Source organism: Anomaloglossus baeobatrachus, chromosome 2 (assembly GCF_048569485.1).
Source record: "Anomaloglossus baeobatrachus isolate aAnoBae1 chromosome 2, aAnoBae1.hap1, whole genome shotgun sequence".
In the NCBI taxonomy this organism is placed as follows: domain Eukaryota; kingdom Metazoa; phylum Chordata; class Amphibia; order Anura; family Aromobatidae; genus Anomaloglossus; species Anomaloglossus baeobatrachus.
The window spans coordinates 371,102,500-371,117,611 of record NC_134354.1 but is presented as its reverse complement, the minus strand read 5'-3'; the positions used below and the strand labels follow the sequence as shown (position 1 = coordinate 371,117,611).

The 15,112-nt window shown below is 44.4% G+C and overlaps 1 protein-coding gene across 3 annotated transcripts in view; it reads right to left on the bottom strand.

Moving 5' to 3' along the window:
• Window positions 1-310: 310 nt before the first annotated feature.
• Window positions 311-15,112, bottom strand: part of THRAP3 (thyroid hormone receptor associated protein 3) — a 68,576-nt gene continuing 53,774 nt past the window's right edge. For 2 of the 3 annotated variants that reach the window (XM_075336041.1, XM_075336042.1), the window contains exons 7-12: window positions 12,368-12,479; window positions 12,166-12,250; window positions 6,583-6,761; window positions 6,008-6,209; window positions 1,587-1,730; window positions 311-1,037 (exon numbers count right to left, since the gene is read on the bottom strand). In XM_075336041.1, the coding sequence (XP_075192156.1) occupies window positions 825-1,037; window positions 1,587-1,730; window positions 6,008-6,209; window positions 6,583-6,761; window positions 12,166-12,250; window positions 12,368-12,479 (935 nt within the window). In that variant the 3' untranslated portion in view covers window positions 311-824. Of the gene's footprint in view, window positions 1,143-1,586; window positions 1,731-6,007; window positions 6,210-6,582; window positions 6,762-12,165; window positions 12,251-12,367; window positions 12,480-15,112 lie in introns of all 3 variants that reach the window. The other variant, XM_075336043.1, reaches the window with a different exon arrangement.

Here is a 15,112-nt window from a genome sequence, read left to right as displayed (position 1 = left end):
AGACTGGGTCCCACCTCGGGTGATGTCGGGTCAACTTCCAATTCTGGAAGTTGATATGACATCACCGGACATCAGAGGTCACAGCAACCTGGGTCATGTCATGGGAAATAGCGGACAGCAATAGTGCCGTTCACCGGCAGAATGGAAAAAAGAAGGTATTTAGAAAAAGCCTTCTTTCTCTCTGCATTAAATTGATGTGGCCACTATGCTTTGTAGTGGACCACCTCTTCAAGCTACAGTGCACTGTAAAAAAAAATAAAATAAATAAAACCCTCCAAAAACTAGTAAATGAAATCAAACGCATACTCCATTTGTGTACCCATTTACCATTTATTCAGCATGCCCTTTTCATATCTAAGGAAAAAGACTTTGAAAGTTTTTCTAAAAAGAATACCACAGCTTCAGTAACTGGTATTACTATGGAAATCTTAAAACAGGTACAGATTTAAAAAAAAAAAAAAAATTATATTCTGCAAAAGAAAATCAAAATATAACAAAAAATAGAGCTCGGCTTTAGGGGCGGCTTACTGACTGTGGTTACACACAAAGGTAATTTCTGTCTGATGAGATCAAATACATAAAATAGTGGATGGCAGCAGTATATCCGTATCCAAGAAGGTGGCAGCCCCCCTAGCTGTTACTAATCGTGAAAGATTGAGTCAGGGAAAAAGGAATAATTATAGGAAGTAAAATATAAAATCAAAAATCAAAGGTCAGTTAATACAGCAAAATTTGCTTTAGTGGAACAAGTATCTTCATTCATAAGGACAAACCGTATCATAGAATGATAGGAAGTCCCCCCACAAATAGGAACTTTAATCAGTCTAATCCAGTGACATGCCTTGCTCATCCTTATTTTCTGATCCACTCTCGTCTTCCTCTATTTCTCCCTCCTCCCCGCTGAACTTGTCGTGAGCCCACTTTGGGCTGGTGCCCGGTTTTCGAAACAAGAACCTCCCCCTTCCACGAATGAAATTGGCGCGGCCTCTCCCGCGATTGACCCATTTTTCCTCGTTTTCCCCTTCCCGGTCGTCGTGCTGCAGAGAGATGAGAATGGATCAGGACGGGGTCTGGATACTGAATGTCACTGTAATGAATGGACGTCTCCACAAACTGCATTGTTCTTTAGTTTACCACCGCACCTGAAAATGAACACTTTGCTATAAAAAGGTAACAATCCTTAAAATGGATTTTTCTTTGACATATATGATATGATTTTTTTGAGGCATAAAAAAACAAAAGTACTAAACACAAACAAAAAACATTCTCTAAAACTATATCCCATGACTGGGAAATCGTCACAATACTACTATGCAACTTTAAAAAATTAACATTAGGTAAATACCAATTTTGAGAACCCATCTTAAAAATAAAAAAAATGTAAAATTCTGGGTCAGCTAAATAGGTTTCCTCGGGCAGTCATAAGTTGACATGGTGGTGAATATTAGGTGCAATGCCCATGTACAAGTTGCTGCAAAGACATAAAAGGAACAATGTTTCTCCCTGCAAACTCACAAGCAAGCATAGAAAGGTACCACAGAAGTACTACACTAGTAAAACATAATGGAATAAGGAGCTATACATACCAAGTAATACTTTTTGCTTTTAGGGGTGTATTCTGGATCCCATTCTTCATCTCTGTTGCGTTTCTGGAAGTCATTGTTGTTGTTATTGTTGCTTCCTGAAAAAGCTCCCCTGTTCCATGGTCTTGTACCTCTTGCCCTGTATTGCTGTTGAGAGGAGTAAATTAACATTTTTATTTTAACTTTCTATAAGAACCATTGGGTTTGTTTGTTTTTTTTTTTACCATGCAGTTGATTATATAAAGTAAGCAGGGATTTGTGTAGAATTGAAGTGTATGTTTAAGAATATAAATATATACATACACACAAACTAATCTTCAGGTGCCTTTTGAAGGTTTCCAAGGTAGGTGAGAGTCTGATATGTTTGGGTAGAGAATATTGGGGAGGCACAGGAGAATTCTTATATGCGTTTGGAGGAAGAGTAGATAAGGAGGAGAGCAGAGAAAGATTGTGAAGATCGGAGGTTGTGTGCATGTAAATGCCAGGAGACTAGGTCACAGAAGTATGGATGAGACAAGTAGCAGATGGCTTTGAATGGAATCGTTAGTGGTTTGAAACTGAGTCTTTGAGCAAAGGGAAGCCAGTAAATGGATTGGCAAAGTGGGGAGGCCGGTGAGAGATGGAATAGTCGGGCAGATAATAGGAGTGCGAGAGTGTTAAAAGGGAGGCCAGAGAGCAAGAGGTTGCAGTAGTCTAGGCGGGTGATGAGGCCATACACTAGTGTTTTTGCAGACTCTTGGTCAAGGATTGTAAGGATCAGGGAAATATTTTTGAGTTGGAGTCGACAGGGAAAGGGGAAAGGGGTTGAATATGTGGGTTAAAAGAGCAGAATCAAGGGTTACCCCCAGGCAGAGAGCACGCAGGACTGGGGAGAGTGAGCAGCCATTGACTGATGGATAGGTCTGATTGAGTTGTAGAGTGAGATGGGGGAAAGCAGATGAATTCTGTTCATGTTCAGTTTCAGAATTCAAGCAGAAAAGAAGAATGAAAGACTGTGTGAGATTTTGGTTAGTAAGAAGGTGACGATAGGTTGAGAGCGGTAGATCTTCGTATCAGAGAAGGGATGATACTGAAAGCTGTGGGCAGGGCAGACTCCAGGTATTTGTGTGCCCTGGGTGAAAGAGTCTCAGTAGGCCCCATCCACACAGACATGCACAGATACACACACATACAGGCATACGTACACATATATATTTAAAGAGAAATTAAAAAAAACACAGACATAACTCTAGACACTGTCATATACAGACTGACATACATAGATACACATCATACATGCACACACAGCACAGACACATTAGAATATTTCTAATATTGGCAAGCCGGCAACAGACTCATTCACCTCCCCGCTTGTCTACATCCAGCTCCTCCTGGGCATGTGTCTGTGCCACGCTGATTGGTGGCAGTCCCTAACAGACATAGCCACACATTGTGAACACCAACACTGCTGTATATACATCACAAGAGAGGCAGGGGATATACACATTACTGGGGGGCATACACATTACTGAGGAAAGGGGTATACAGCAATGAGGGGCATATAGCTCTAGAGGGGGGCAGTTGCTCTCGGGTGGAGGGACAAACGGCTCTGAGGTGGGGGACATACATTGGCCCCCCTGAGTAGCGGTACGCCACTCCTGCCACCGCAGGTTTGCCCCCCCCCGGCAGCCAAGGTCCGCGGCATTTGACCGGGTTTGCCGGGTGCTGACGCCGGCCCTGGCTGTGGGAGTCTATAAGCTGTCCCAGTCCAAAAGGTGTATATAAGAAAAGCAGGGATCCTACAACTGAACCTTGGGGGACACCTACAGATAGGGGGTGAGATGAGGAGGTGGTGTGTGAGAGTGGGAAACGCCGACTGGCCGGTTGGTTAGGTATGAAGATATCAAAGATAGGGTCAAGTTTGTAATACCAAGAGATGAGAGAATCTGTAGCAAAAGGGAATGGTTCACAGTGTCAAAGGCAGAAGACAGTAGTGTCGATTGACTTTGGCAGTTCGTAGGTCATTGGTGACTTTAATTAGGGGCGTTTTGGTTGAACGATGGGGTTGGAAGCCAGTTTTTAACTGGTCACAAAGGGATAGGAAGGAGAGGTGGGAGGACAGTTCAAGTTAGACACGCTGCTCCAATAGTTTTGAGGCATAGGGGAGAACCGATATTGGGCGATAGCTTGACACAGAGGATTGGTCAAGAGAGTGTTTTTTTGAGGATCTGTGTGATCAAGGCATGATTTAAGCATGAGGGGAAGACACCAGTTGTTAGTGATAGATTGAAGAGATGGGTTAGGGTTGGGATGAAGACTGCAGTGAGGTTGCGGATGAGGTGGGACAGGAGCGGGTCAAGTGCGCAGGTGATCTGGAGAGAAGAGCTGATCTTCTGTCATGATGGAGAAGCTGGTTATGGAGGAAGAGGGCTCAGTAGTTATGGGGAGGGGATGCAGGCCAAAGTGGTGCCAGGTGAAGGAGCCACAGCAATATGATATTGAAGACCTCTACAAATAATAGGAAAGGTCACCGATAGCATCTTAATTGAACAACCATTTAATTTATTGTTGATAATGAAAATGACCCATAACGTGAAAGAGCAACAGGAAAAGCAGGTATTTGTGTAAGAGCACAAATTAACTGAGCAGACATTAACCACCAACCACCTGAGTATGCTATATTTTAGAGCGCAATGTTTTACCCAAGATCACATCAGTGGCATCAATGCATTAATCTTTTTTTTCTATATTTGATATTGCTTGGAGACGAGACATGGCCATTTTTATTTTTTTTGCTTTCTTTCATTTATTTGTTCATGCTGTTCTAGAGCCATACTTTTTATTTTCCTGTCAACATTCCTTTGAGGGGTTGTTTTTTTTCAAGGGGAGTTCTAACATTGAACGGCATCTGTTGCATTGCGTGACAGATGCAACGGATGTGTTGCATATAGTGGCACAACGGATACAATGGACCGTACAAAACTACGGAATCTGCTTTTCTTCTACTTTACAGTTTTACCGGCGGCAGACTATTGTGAACGATCAGCTGATCACCCGGCTGCTGTGTGATCAGCTGATCGCTCACAGCAGCCGGTCGCCAGGTGATCAGCTGATCGTTCGGCCGCCGAGAATGTGTGCGGGGGGGGGTGGGGGGGTGGGGTTGCGGAGTGCGGAGCCGAGCGGGGCCATGGCGCTGAGGACGTCAGTGCCGCGGGGACTGCATGGCTGGGGACAGGTGAGTGTGCGTCTCTGTGTCTGTACATGCGGAGTGCGGCAGGGGTCGAGCCGAGCCAGGAAGTGTCCGGCTACCTGCACACGTAGCAAGGGTAAATATCGGGTAACTAAGCAAAGCACTTTGCTTGGTTACCCGATATTTACCTTTGTTAACAGCGTACACCACTTAGCGCTTTGCCTAGTTACCCGATATTTACCCTGTCTACGTGTGCAAGGAGCCAACGCTTTGCTTAGTAACCCGATGTATACCCTGGTTACGTGTGCAGGGAGCCAGAGAGAGCATGCGCAGCGAAATCCTAAGGATTCCGCTGCTCAAAAAACATTAGATGCTGCGTTCCTTCCACCCGGCGGAAGCAACGCAGCATCGGCCAGCGGAAGCAAAGCAGGTCCATCACTCGCAATCAGTCGTCCATGCAAGTCTATGGGAAGCAGCGGAATCAGTTAACGGATTCCGCTGTTTTCCAAAACGGCGGATTGCAACTGAAGGAAAACACCACAAGTGTGAAACTAGCCTTAGCAAACTGGTCGAATTTGGGGGACGGGGGATAAAAAAAAAAAAAAAATTCTGCAGGGCTTTTTTTTGGCACTCACCACATGGGATAAATGTTTTGATAAATCTTTCACCTTGCTGGAATTATGTTACAGCAATGACAAGTTTTTTTTTTAATCTTCTACATTTGGTGAAAGTAGGAATATATATATATATATATATATACACACACACACACACACACACACACACACACACACACACACAATTACATTTGCAAAAAGCCATAAAGGAGACAGCATGTGGAAGAAGGTGCTTGGGTCAGGTGAGATTAAAGCAAACGCTGCACATCACCTTGAAAACACCATCCCCACCGCAGTAAAGCATGGTGGTGGGGGCATGCTTTTCTATAACAGAGACAGGGAAGCTGGTCAGAGTCAATGGTGAGATGGATGAAGGTAAATACAGGGCAATTCTAGAAGAAAACCTGTCAAAGGATGCAAAACCTGCTACAATATATATATTTCGGAGGACATTTGGAGCACTTATAAGCACTTTTGAGGCTTCTATTTCATTACATCACCACTACTCTGGATATAACCACTCAAATAAAAAGGGCAACCCTAGATTGTTGATAGGTACTCTTTTAAACTCCAACTACAATTTTATTTACAAATCCAGAACCCTGCAACCAAAAAGACATGAGTTACGTATAGCTTACAAAATTTCCACGAGATCTTCCTCGGTCACTGGTTCCTTGGTAATCCTTGCTTCCTGAACGACCCTTTTCCATGTTTGAAGAATTTTCATCTTTGTCTTCATTTTCAGGTGGGAATTCATCTGTTGCTGCTGCCCGCAGAGAATGGGAGGAATGTGAAGAGGAGGACGACGATCGGGAACGCTCACGCACTTTCCTATGCTTCCTACAGAACAGAGACAAAAAAAAATAAGTAAATTAAAATTTGCTCCAACACTGACAGCCGCCTCAGCATTGCATCATTTCTGATCCAGATGTCAGTCAGTGCCGGGGCGTGGCTACAGCTGCTTCTCACTATACACTGAGCAATGAATGGAACTGCTTCAGCATGACTGAAAGCCAGAGGCTGCCAGGAGGTATATGATTTATTTCCTCCCAGCAGTGAAGCTTTCAGTGCGACGGACAAGCAGTTTTAGAATGATACTAAACTGCATATTTACCCCATATGTGCAGGTTAATTGCAATTTTTAACACATCAGGTTGCCTTTAACAAGTTAAGTGTTTAATTGCTGAAAAGGTAACTAATACACTACACTTACTTGTGCTTTTTGGAGGACTTTTTAGACTTTTCCGGTTTCTCAGGTGACCTCTCCCTGGAACGACTTGAATCTCTGGAATCGCCAGAGTCACGGGAATGGTCACGCTTGTCCTTATGTTTTTTGCGGCGTTCAATGTCCTGCCGCAGATCTGAGGGCTCCTCTCTGTATTTTCCCTCCCCCTAGGGTAACATAAGAAAAGGTTACACGAAGCAAAAAATAAATATTTCTTAGTTTGTAGCATTAAGATGAACAAATCAATTTTACAGAAAAGATCATATTAAATGCAATACATTGTTAAATTGAGCCTTACTAATTAGTTACTAAATAACACAAGGAGAGTTATAATTTTGTAAATTAACATTTTAAAATTGTTACTATGAGAACTAAAATGCATTTAAGGCCACGAAACAAAGGAAATCTCTTAACATATTTTGGAAAAAGAAAAATTCAGTGACATTAACAAACATAAAATATAAGTAGTTTGAAGAGTGTCTTGCCTAGTTTTATCCCTCCACTACCCTCAAAAAAAAGGGACAACCTCTAAGATATGCAATTCTAGTTTTTAAAGGGAAAAAGAAAAAAAAAAAAAAACACATGAAACAACCTTAGCAAAACTGTATTATGTAAATCAAGGGTCCCCAACCTGTAGCTCGGGAGCCATATGTGGGCTCGCAGGCTCGTGATGTGTGACTCACGGCTGTCTGCCTGCCTGGTGCATAAGCACCTGGTCTAACAAACCGCTACGAAGAGCAGATCTACAGATGGTAACTTTTGTGAGTAGCTCCATAAAGAGGAGCAGATGTGGATGGGGGTAGGCTAGGATCCCCTGGAACTTGGTAAACTATCTTAGTGTGATTTTTGTGGAGAAGCTTTGGCTGTAATTACAAAGGTAATGGGGGCTCTGGGTGTCACTACTATCGGGAGTGGGAGCTGGATGTGGCTCATTGTCCTCTCTCAGAGTTGAGCGTGGCTCGGGTCATAATGGTTGGGGACCACTTATGTAAATATAGTCTTTGAAGCGTACGTAGGCAATTCTTAAGTCAGAAATGGCTCAAAATAAAAGGGGGGGGGGGGAGCCTTTGTGTATTCAGCCAAGGAAGAAAAAAAAACGATAAGGAAACATTCAATTTTTTTTCATTATTTCTTTTTTAATTTTATAATCTTTTTGGAGAGTCTGAATAATAGATTGGTTTTTAGTAAGTTTTCAGAGACAAGTCCAATGCAATTATATTTGCAGAGATTTTCTAAGCAAAGCTGGCTATAAACAAACCTCATGAGTCCTGAGGAAAAAAGGGATCAGACATGTTCGATGTCACATACATGACCCCTTGTCCCTGTGCTGTCACTCAGCTAAGGCTAAGTTCACATTTCCGTTGTTTAGTATCAGTCACATGCGTCGCTTGACGCATGTGACTGATGCGCTGTACAACGGATGACAAAGAACAGAATTCTTTGTCGGATTCCGTTGTGTGCGGGGGGCGGAGTTCGGGGGGGGGGGGGGCGGGGGAGCCGGGCCGTGGCACTGAGGACGTCAGTGCCGCAGGGACTGCAGGACAGGCGAGTGTGTGTGTGTGTGTGTATATATATATACACATGCTGAATGCGGGAGGGGGCGGAGCCGAGCGGGGGGCGGGGCCAGGCGCTGAGGATGTCAGTGGCAGTGCTGCGGTCTGCATGGCTGGGGACAGGTGAGTGTATGTGTGTGTGTGTGTGTGTGTGTGTGTGTGTGTGTGTGTGTGTGTGTGTGTGTGTGTGTGTGTGTACATGCGGAGTGCGGGAGGGGGCGGAGCCGAGCGGGGGCGGGGCCAGACGAGGGTGTCAGTGGCAGTGCTTGTCTGCATGGCTGGGGACAGGTGTGTGTGTACATACATGTGCGGAGCGCGGGAGGGGCGGGGCCGAGCGGGGAAGTGTCGGCCTCCCTGCACACGTAACCAGACTAAATATCGGGTAACGGCAAAGCACCCGATGTTTACCTTGGTTACCCGATATTTACCTTGGTTATGGGCCTACACCGCTTAGCGCTGGCTCCTTGCACCGTAACCAGGGTAAATATCGGGTAACCAACCAAAGCTGGTGATGTGTGCAGGGAGCCAGAGAGCATGCGCAGCGAAATCCGACGGATTGCGCTGCTCAAAAAACGTTACATGCTGCGTTCCTCCCGCCCGGCGGTCAGTCGTTCCACGACTGATCAATCGGGCGGAGGGTGCAACGCAGCTTCATCAGTCACAATCCGCTGTTCATACAAGTCTATGGGAGCAACAGAATCCGCTAAACGGATTCCGTTGTTTACAAGAGCAGCGGATTGTGACTGATACTTTTTTTTACCGGAAATGTGAACTTAGCCTTACTCATCAGCATGGCCAGCTTTATCAGTCAGGAAAAAATAAATTAATCTTGCTTTCATTAATTTTTTATTAAACCTAAAACCTATCTAGTTCGAGTTTACTTACCTCAAATAAACCTTATACAAGGTTTAGATAATTCCAGTTTAAAAAGGAAAATGTATCAGCAATTCATTTTTGACTAAAACCTAAAAGGGAACCCTGTCACCTGTAAAAAAGCTATTGATGTATAGATATGTGGTTAATCTGTAAGGTAATAACATTGCAAACCTGCGCCTGGCGTCTGCACATTAAACCCCGCTGTTGGGAGGAAAAGAACTTTAATCCAGCCGGTAGCGTTCAGTTATTGGAGCGGTGCAGATTTAGGCTAGGTTCACACTTCCGTTTTGCTTCAGTCACAATCCGTCTCCTTGAGGAATTACGGTATCCTGCAAAATATTTTGCAGGAATCCAATTTTCCACCATAGACTTCTATTAGCGACGGATTGCGACTGATGGCCCTGCGTTGCATCCGCTGTGTCGCGGTCAGTTGTTTTTTGACTGAGCGCCGGGCGGGAGCAACGCAGAATGTAACATTTTTTCAGCAGCGCAAGCCGTAGGATTTCGCTGTGCATGCGCTCCCTGCACACGTAACCAGGATACACATCGGGTTACTAAGCAATGCGCTTTGGCTAGTTACCCGATATTTACACTGGTTACGTGTGCAGGGAACAAGCGCTAAGCGGTGTATGCTGGTAACAAAGATAAATATCGGGTAACCAAGCAAAAAGTGCTTTGCTTTTACTCGATATTTACCCTGGCTGTGCACGGGGCCCGACCCTTCATCGCTCGGCTCCACCCCCTCCCGCACTCAGCATGTATACACACACGCTCACCTGTCCTGCAGTCCCCGCGGCACTGACGTCCTCAGCGCCACGGCCCCGCTCTGCTCCACCCACCTTGAACTCCGCCCCCCGCACACAACGAAGTCCGACAATGAAATTCTGTTCATTGTCATCCGTTGTACAACGCATCAGTCACATGCGTCAAGCGACGCATGTGACTGATGCAAAACAACGGAAATGTGAACCTAGCCTTAGTCATCACTGTATATGGAGAACATTAGATGTAACCACACCCCCGCACTGCCTAGCAGCTACTCATCAGAACCAGCTGTCAGTTAGTGCGGAGGGCACGGTTAAGGCCAGAGTCACACTTGCGAGAGACTCGCGCGAGTCTTGCATCACCCAGCATGGCCGCACACTCTCTTGACAGGAGCGGGTTGTTTGCATGTATTTCTATGCAGCTGAGACACTCCTGTCTAGAGAGTGGGCGGCCGTGCCGGGTGATGCGATGCAAGTGTGACTCCGACCTAAAGCCGCTGCTCTCCATACACTGACCAGTGACTGAACCTGTGCCGATGCCGCCCCTTGACTAATCCTCTCGGCAGGACTTGGGTTTCAAAGTTCTTTCCCTTTCAGTAGTGGGATTTAATGTGCATGCTTCACTCACTATTAATCTGCAGATAAACCCCATATATGCAGAGTAATAGCGTTTTTTTACAGGTGACCGCTTCCCTTTAATGCTAGGATTCCTAAGGACCAAAACAATCACAAGTAACAGATTTATACAATGGTGACAACTTTCCAATCTGAGACAAAAATCGATCTACTGCTATACCAAGTATACCTAAAAATGTGTGTCATACTTTAAGCCTTTGCCATAACTTCTACTATACGCTAGACTAGCATCACCAGCTACTGGAACAGAGCCTCTAAGTCAGTGGCCAGGACCATGGACTTAAGGCATAATCTTTGTGTGTTCATACATTCCTGCCTGGCTAAAGGTCACAGAACAGTTACTTAAAATATGACAGTCTCTTTGTACTTCGACAAGAGCTCCAGGTGTTAAAACGGTGTCAGTTGACTTCAAGCACAAGTGGCTTCTAGCTCAGGTACGATGTCTTTATCCGACAACATGTACTATAATAAGAAGCTGCCTCCTATCCAAGGAAATCACAAAACCAGAAAGCAGCGGCGGCAGCCCGAACATCCCACACTGAAGTCTTTCAGAACATTTCTGTGAATATAGAAATCTGGACACTCAAAATGCGTTCATTTGGCTTTTAAATTTTTCACTTTATATAATAAAGATGTCCATTAAATCTTTCAGTGTGGAGCGCTGTATAGCAAATCCCACTTTTTTTCCTAACTTAAAATAAAAGCCAATTTCTTGATAAGACAAAACAGTTTGCCTGAGATTGTACATCACTGACTTGTATGGTAGAATGTTGGGACCCTGCTGTGACATGTGCAGGCAGGGAGCGGAGGTGAGCTGTGTCCGGCACCTGATGTCAGTGCAGATGCGGAGTTATCTGGCTCCAGCTTTGAGAACTCCTTCCTAATGTACTCCATGTTATACGAGTGCTGAGAAATGATCTTTACAGAATAAGAAGTGTCAGTTTATTAGAAGGCTCAGAGGTGTAAAAACGGCATGATTTCAGGGATAGGGCATGTTGTACGTAGCAGACTAGTAAAAAACGGTTTAACAAACACATGACAAACAACATGTCGTTTGCCGATCATAGATTCCTTTAGAATAAAGAAACTGGAGAATTGCAGGATAGTTTAATCTTTCAGATTTCTTTACTAATAGAAGGTAGATGTCATTAGCATTGTGCCATCGTCTTTTGTTTAATGCTGACATTTGAATAAAGTAGGCAAATTTGGTTTCTCCTCCATAAAGTCATACTTTACAAGTCTTAAGCAGGTGTAATATACGGTCATGGTCACAGCAACACAGTTCATTTGACGGTAAGTCACCAGGTTTACACCATCTGGTGGGTGCAATTTCCACTGTTCAGGGCATGCAACCAGCTGTTATGAACAAAATGTGTCTGGTATACAATAGAGTGAAATACTTACAAGCAGAACCCAAAAATACATTAGGGTAATTTGCTCATCACGGGAGATTTTGGTTCCAAAATTCCTCTGTCTTTCAAGTTCAACCACAATAGACCTTGGAGTGATTTCATTTTTACCATATCCTAAACCACTTCACAAAGGTTGTTGATATATAGATTTTTGATTTATTAAACATTTAACACTTTGCAGTTCATTTTTTAGACATATTTCACATCCTTAAAAGAAAAACACAAACTTAAGTAGAGAGCAAGACAGAAGCATTTCTTAGATAGAAAATTCCTAGTAGATTGCAGGCTTTTTATTTATGTCAATGTCAGAAAGGTAGACAAAGTCTTTACCTTGTGGCTTCCTTCTTTTGTTTGTTTGCCTTCCTCATGCATTATCCCATGTTTTCTGAAAGCACTAGGAGAAATGTCAATTCTCCTGTACGAAATGTAAAAAAATATCAAGTAAGAGATGGCGAACGTGGCAATCTACGGAAAGCAGGACGTCAATGCAGGTAAGTGGTGCAACACCGGAAGCTCGTGGAATTAATGATACCTATGAATCTCTGGACTCTTTCGAGATTTTGATGGTTCCTGTTCTTTTGACTTCTTTAAATAAGAAGAGAAACGTTCACTCAGTGTCATTGTTGAGGGACCAAAATGGTGCTCTGTTGAACAACGGTAGAGATTGTTCAGTCATAATTAGATGTGTAAAAAGTACAGAAACATTGAACAGTTGGACATGTGTATTCAGAAGATTAGAGAAGGTCACATTAAGGTCACCTGAAAAGGTTAGAAGGCATTTTAGGATTATCGTGAAGTTTCTTCTGAAAACCACACACTACTCACAAAAAGTTAGGGATATGTGAGCGATTCTAATATACACTAGCAGTCGGACCCGAACCACCAAGAAATTTGCTAGCTATCCGGTTTCTAGGTGATAAAAGGTTTGTCTAGTGAAAACAAGTTAAAGGGAACCTGTCAGGTGCAATATGCACCCTGAATCACGAGCCATTCTGGGTACATATTACTAATTCCTGCCCAACTGTCCCTGTGTATACTAGCATATATAAAGAGATCTTTAGAAAAAGAAATTTTAAAGATCATTTATCATATGCTAACGAGGCCAGAGACTAGTCGCAAGGGCGTTCATTCCCTTGGCTAGTCGGCCCCCTTTGCATGTAAGCACCCCTCTGTGGTAGTACTAACATGCTTATGAATGCACAGCGTTAGAGGCATGCTCGCTCTCCCCTCTGTTGCCACCGCCCCCGACGCTGGATTTCGGCTCAGCGCACATGGGCAGAAGTCCCGGACTTCCAGTCATGCATACAATGACATCAGGTGTACACGTCCCTGCTTCAAACTAGTGTAGTGCACATTACCGGAATTCCGGGGACGTTCTGATTGTGCGCGCTGAGCTGAAAACCAGCGGTGGACAGCAGAAGTGAGAGCGACCATACCTCAGACGCTGCACATTCATTAGCATGTTAGCATGCCCCTGTGGGCGTGTTAATATGTTAGTGGGGCCAGCTAGCCAAGGGAACTAACGCCCTTGCAACTAGTCCTTTATGAAATGCTAATGAGCGCAGGGATCTTGAGAAAAACACTTTCTAAAGATCCCTTTATCTATGCTACTAGATACAGGGACGCTTAGGCAGGAATTAGCAATATGCACCCAGAATTGCTCGTGGTTCTAGTTGCATATTGCACCTGACAGGTTCACTTTAAGGGGTTGTCTGGGACTAACATTAATTACCTTTCCTTAGAAAAGGTTCTCAATGTCTGATCTGTGGGGAAGAGACACTTGTCAATCCCTGCCGATCAACAGTTCCTAATGCTGCCATCGTCGGCTGCTATACAGCATCGCTCAATCAACTGTATAGTTGCCACAGTTGGGTACTGCATATCTGCCCCCTACCTGAAACAATAGGGGGGGCAGATGTGCAGTACCTGGTTGCAGTGCAGCTCCACAATTGAGTAGTTCTGTCCAGCATGTTGCATGCCCACTGATCAGACATGGATGATCTATCCCAGGGGTCTCAAACTCGTCAGAGTAAGTGGGCCGCACATAAAAAAAATTTAAGGCAGAGGGCCGCATTCCTTTCAAATTTAATACAATACAATATAATTGCTAATCAATTATTTCAACTATTATAACAATGCTACATTAGTATGCGCTGAGAATCAAAAATACCGTGAAGCGAAACGTCATTTTTTTATATTATTTATTTGTCAAAGAGAGTGGGCATCTGTGATTGGCATCAGCATCAAAATGTATAAGCAGATTCCAGGTTATTCCAACAGCCAAGCACAGACACTCATTCTGTCACAGCATTAAAAAAATTACATAGCGCTCCGCAGTATTTTTGATTCTCAGAGCAGATAAAAGCAGACAGGTACGGGCTGCCACCCCCAGCTGCCTGGCTTTACCTTAGCTGGCAATCAAAATACAGGGAAGCCCAATTGTTTTTTTTAATTAAATAATGGAAAAAAAAATGCGTGGGCTCCCGCCATATTTTGATCACCAGCCAGGTAAAACCAGACAGCTGAGGGCTGGGATTCTCAGCGTGGTAAGGCCCAAGCATTTTGGGCCCCCCGCAGCCCACAACCGCCCCTGGAAATGGCGCATTCATCACAGCGCTATTTCCAGGTGCTTTACCTGGCACTTCCAGCGTCCCTGGTGGCAGTGGCACGCTGGGTAATAATGGGGTTAATACCAGCTTTGTATTCTCAGCGACCGACAAGAAGGCTGAGACTGAAAGTAACATTTTCCGGTCTTCCAGTCACCATCAAAATCATTTTTATCATCATCATACACACACAGCCACCATCATCATCATACAAACACACACGGCAATCATCATCATACACAGCCATCGTCGTCATCATCATCATCACTCACAAACAGCCACCACCACAATCATCATCAGTCACACACCGCCATTATCATCAGTTGCACAGTCACCACCATCATCAGTCACACACAGCCACTACCGCCACCATAACCATCACCATCATCATCACCATCATCATCATCATCAGTCGCACACAGCCACCACCACCACCAACATCAGTCACAAACAGCCACCACCGCCATCATCAGTCGCACACAGCCACTACCGCCATCATCATCAGTCCCACACAGCCACCACCGCCATCATCATCATCAGTCGCACACAGCCACCACCACCATCAGCATCATCATCATCATCATCAGTCCCACACAGCCACCGACATCATCAAGATCAGTCGCACACAGCCACCATCAATATCATCCACACACAGCCACCACCGCCATCAT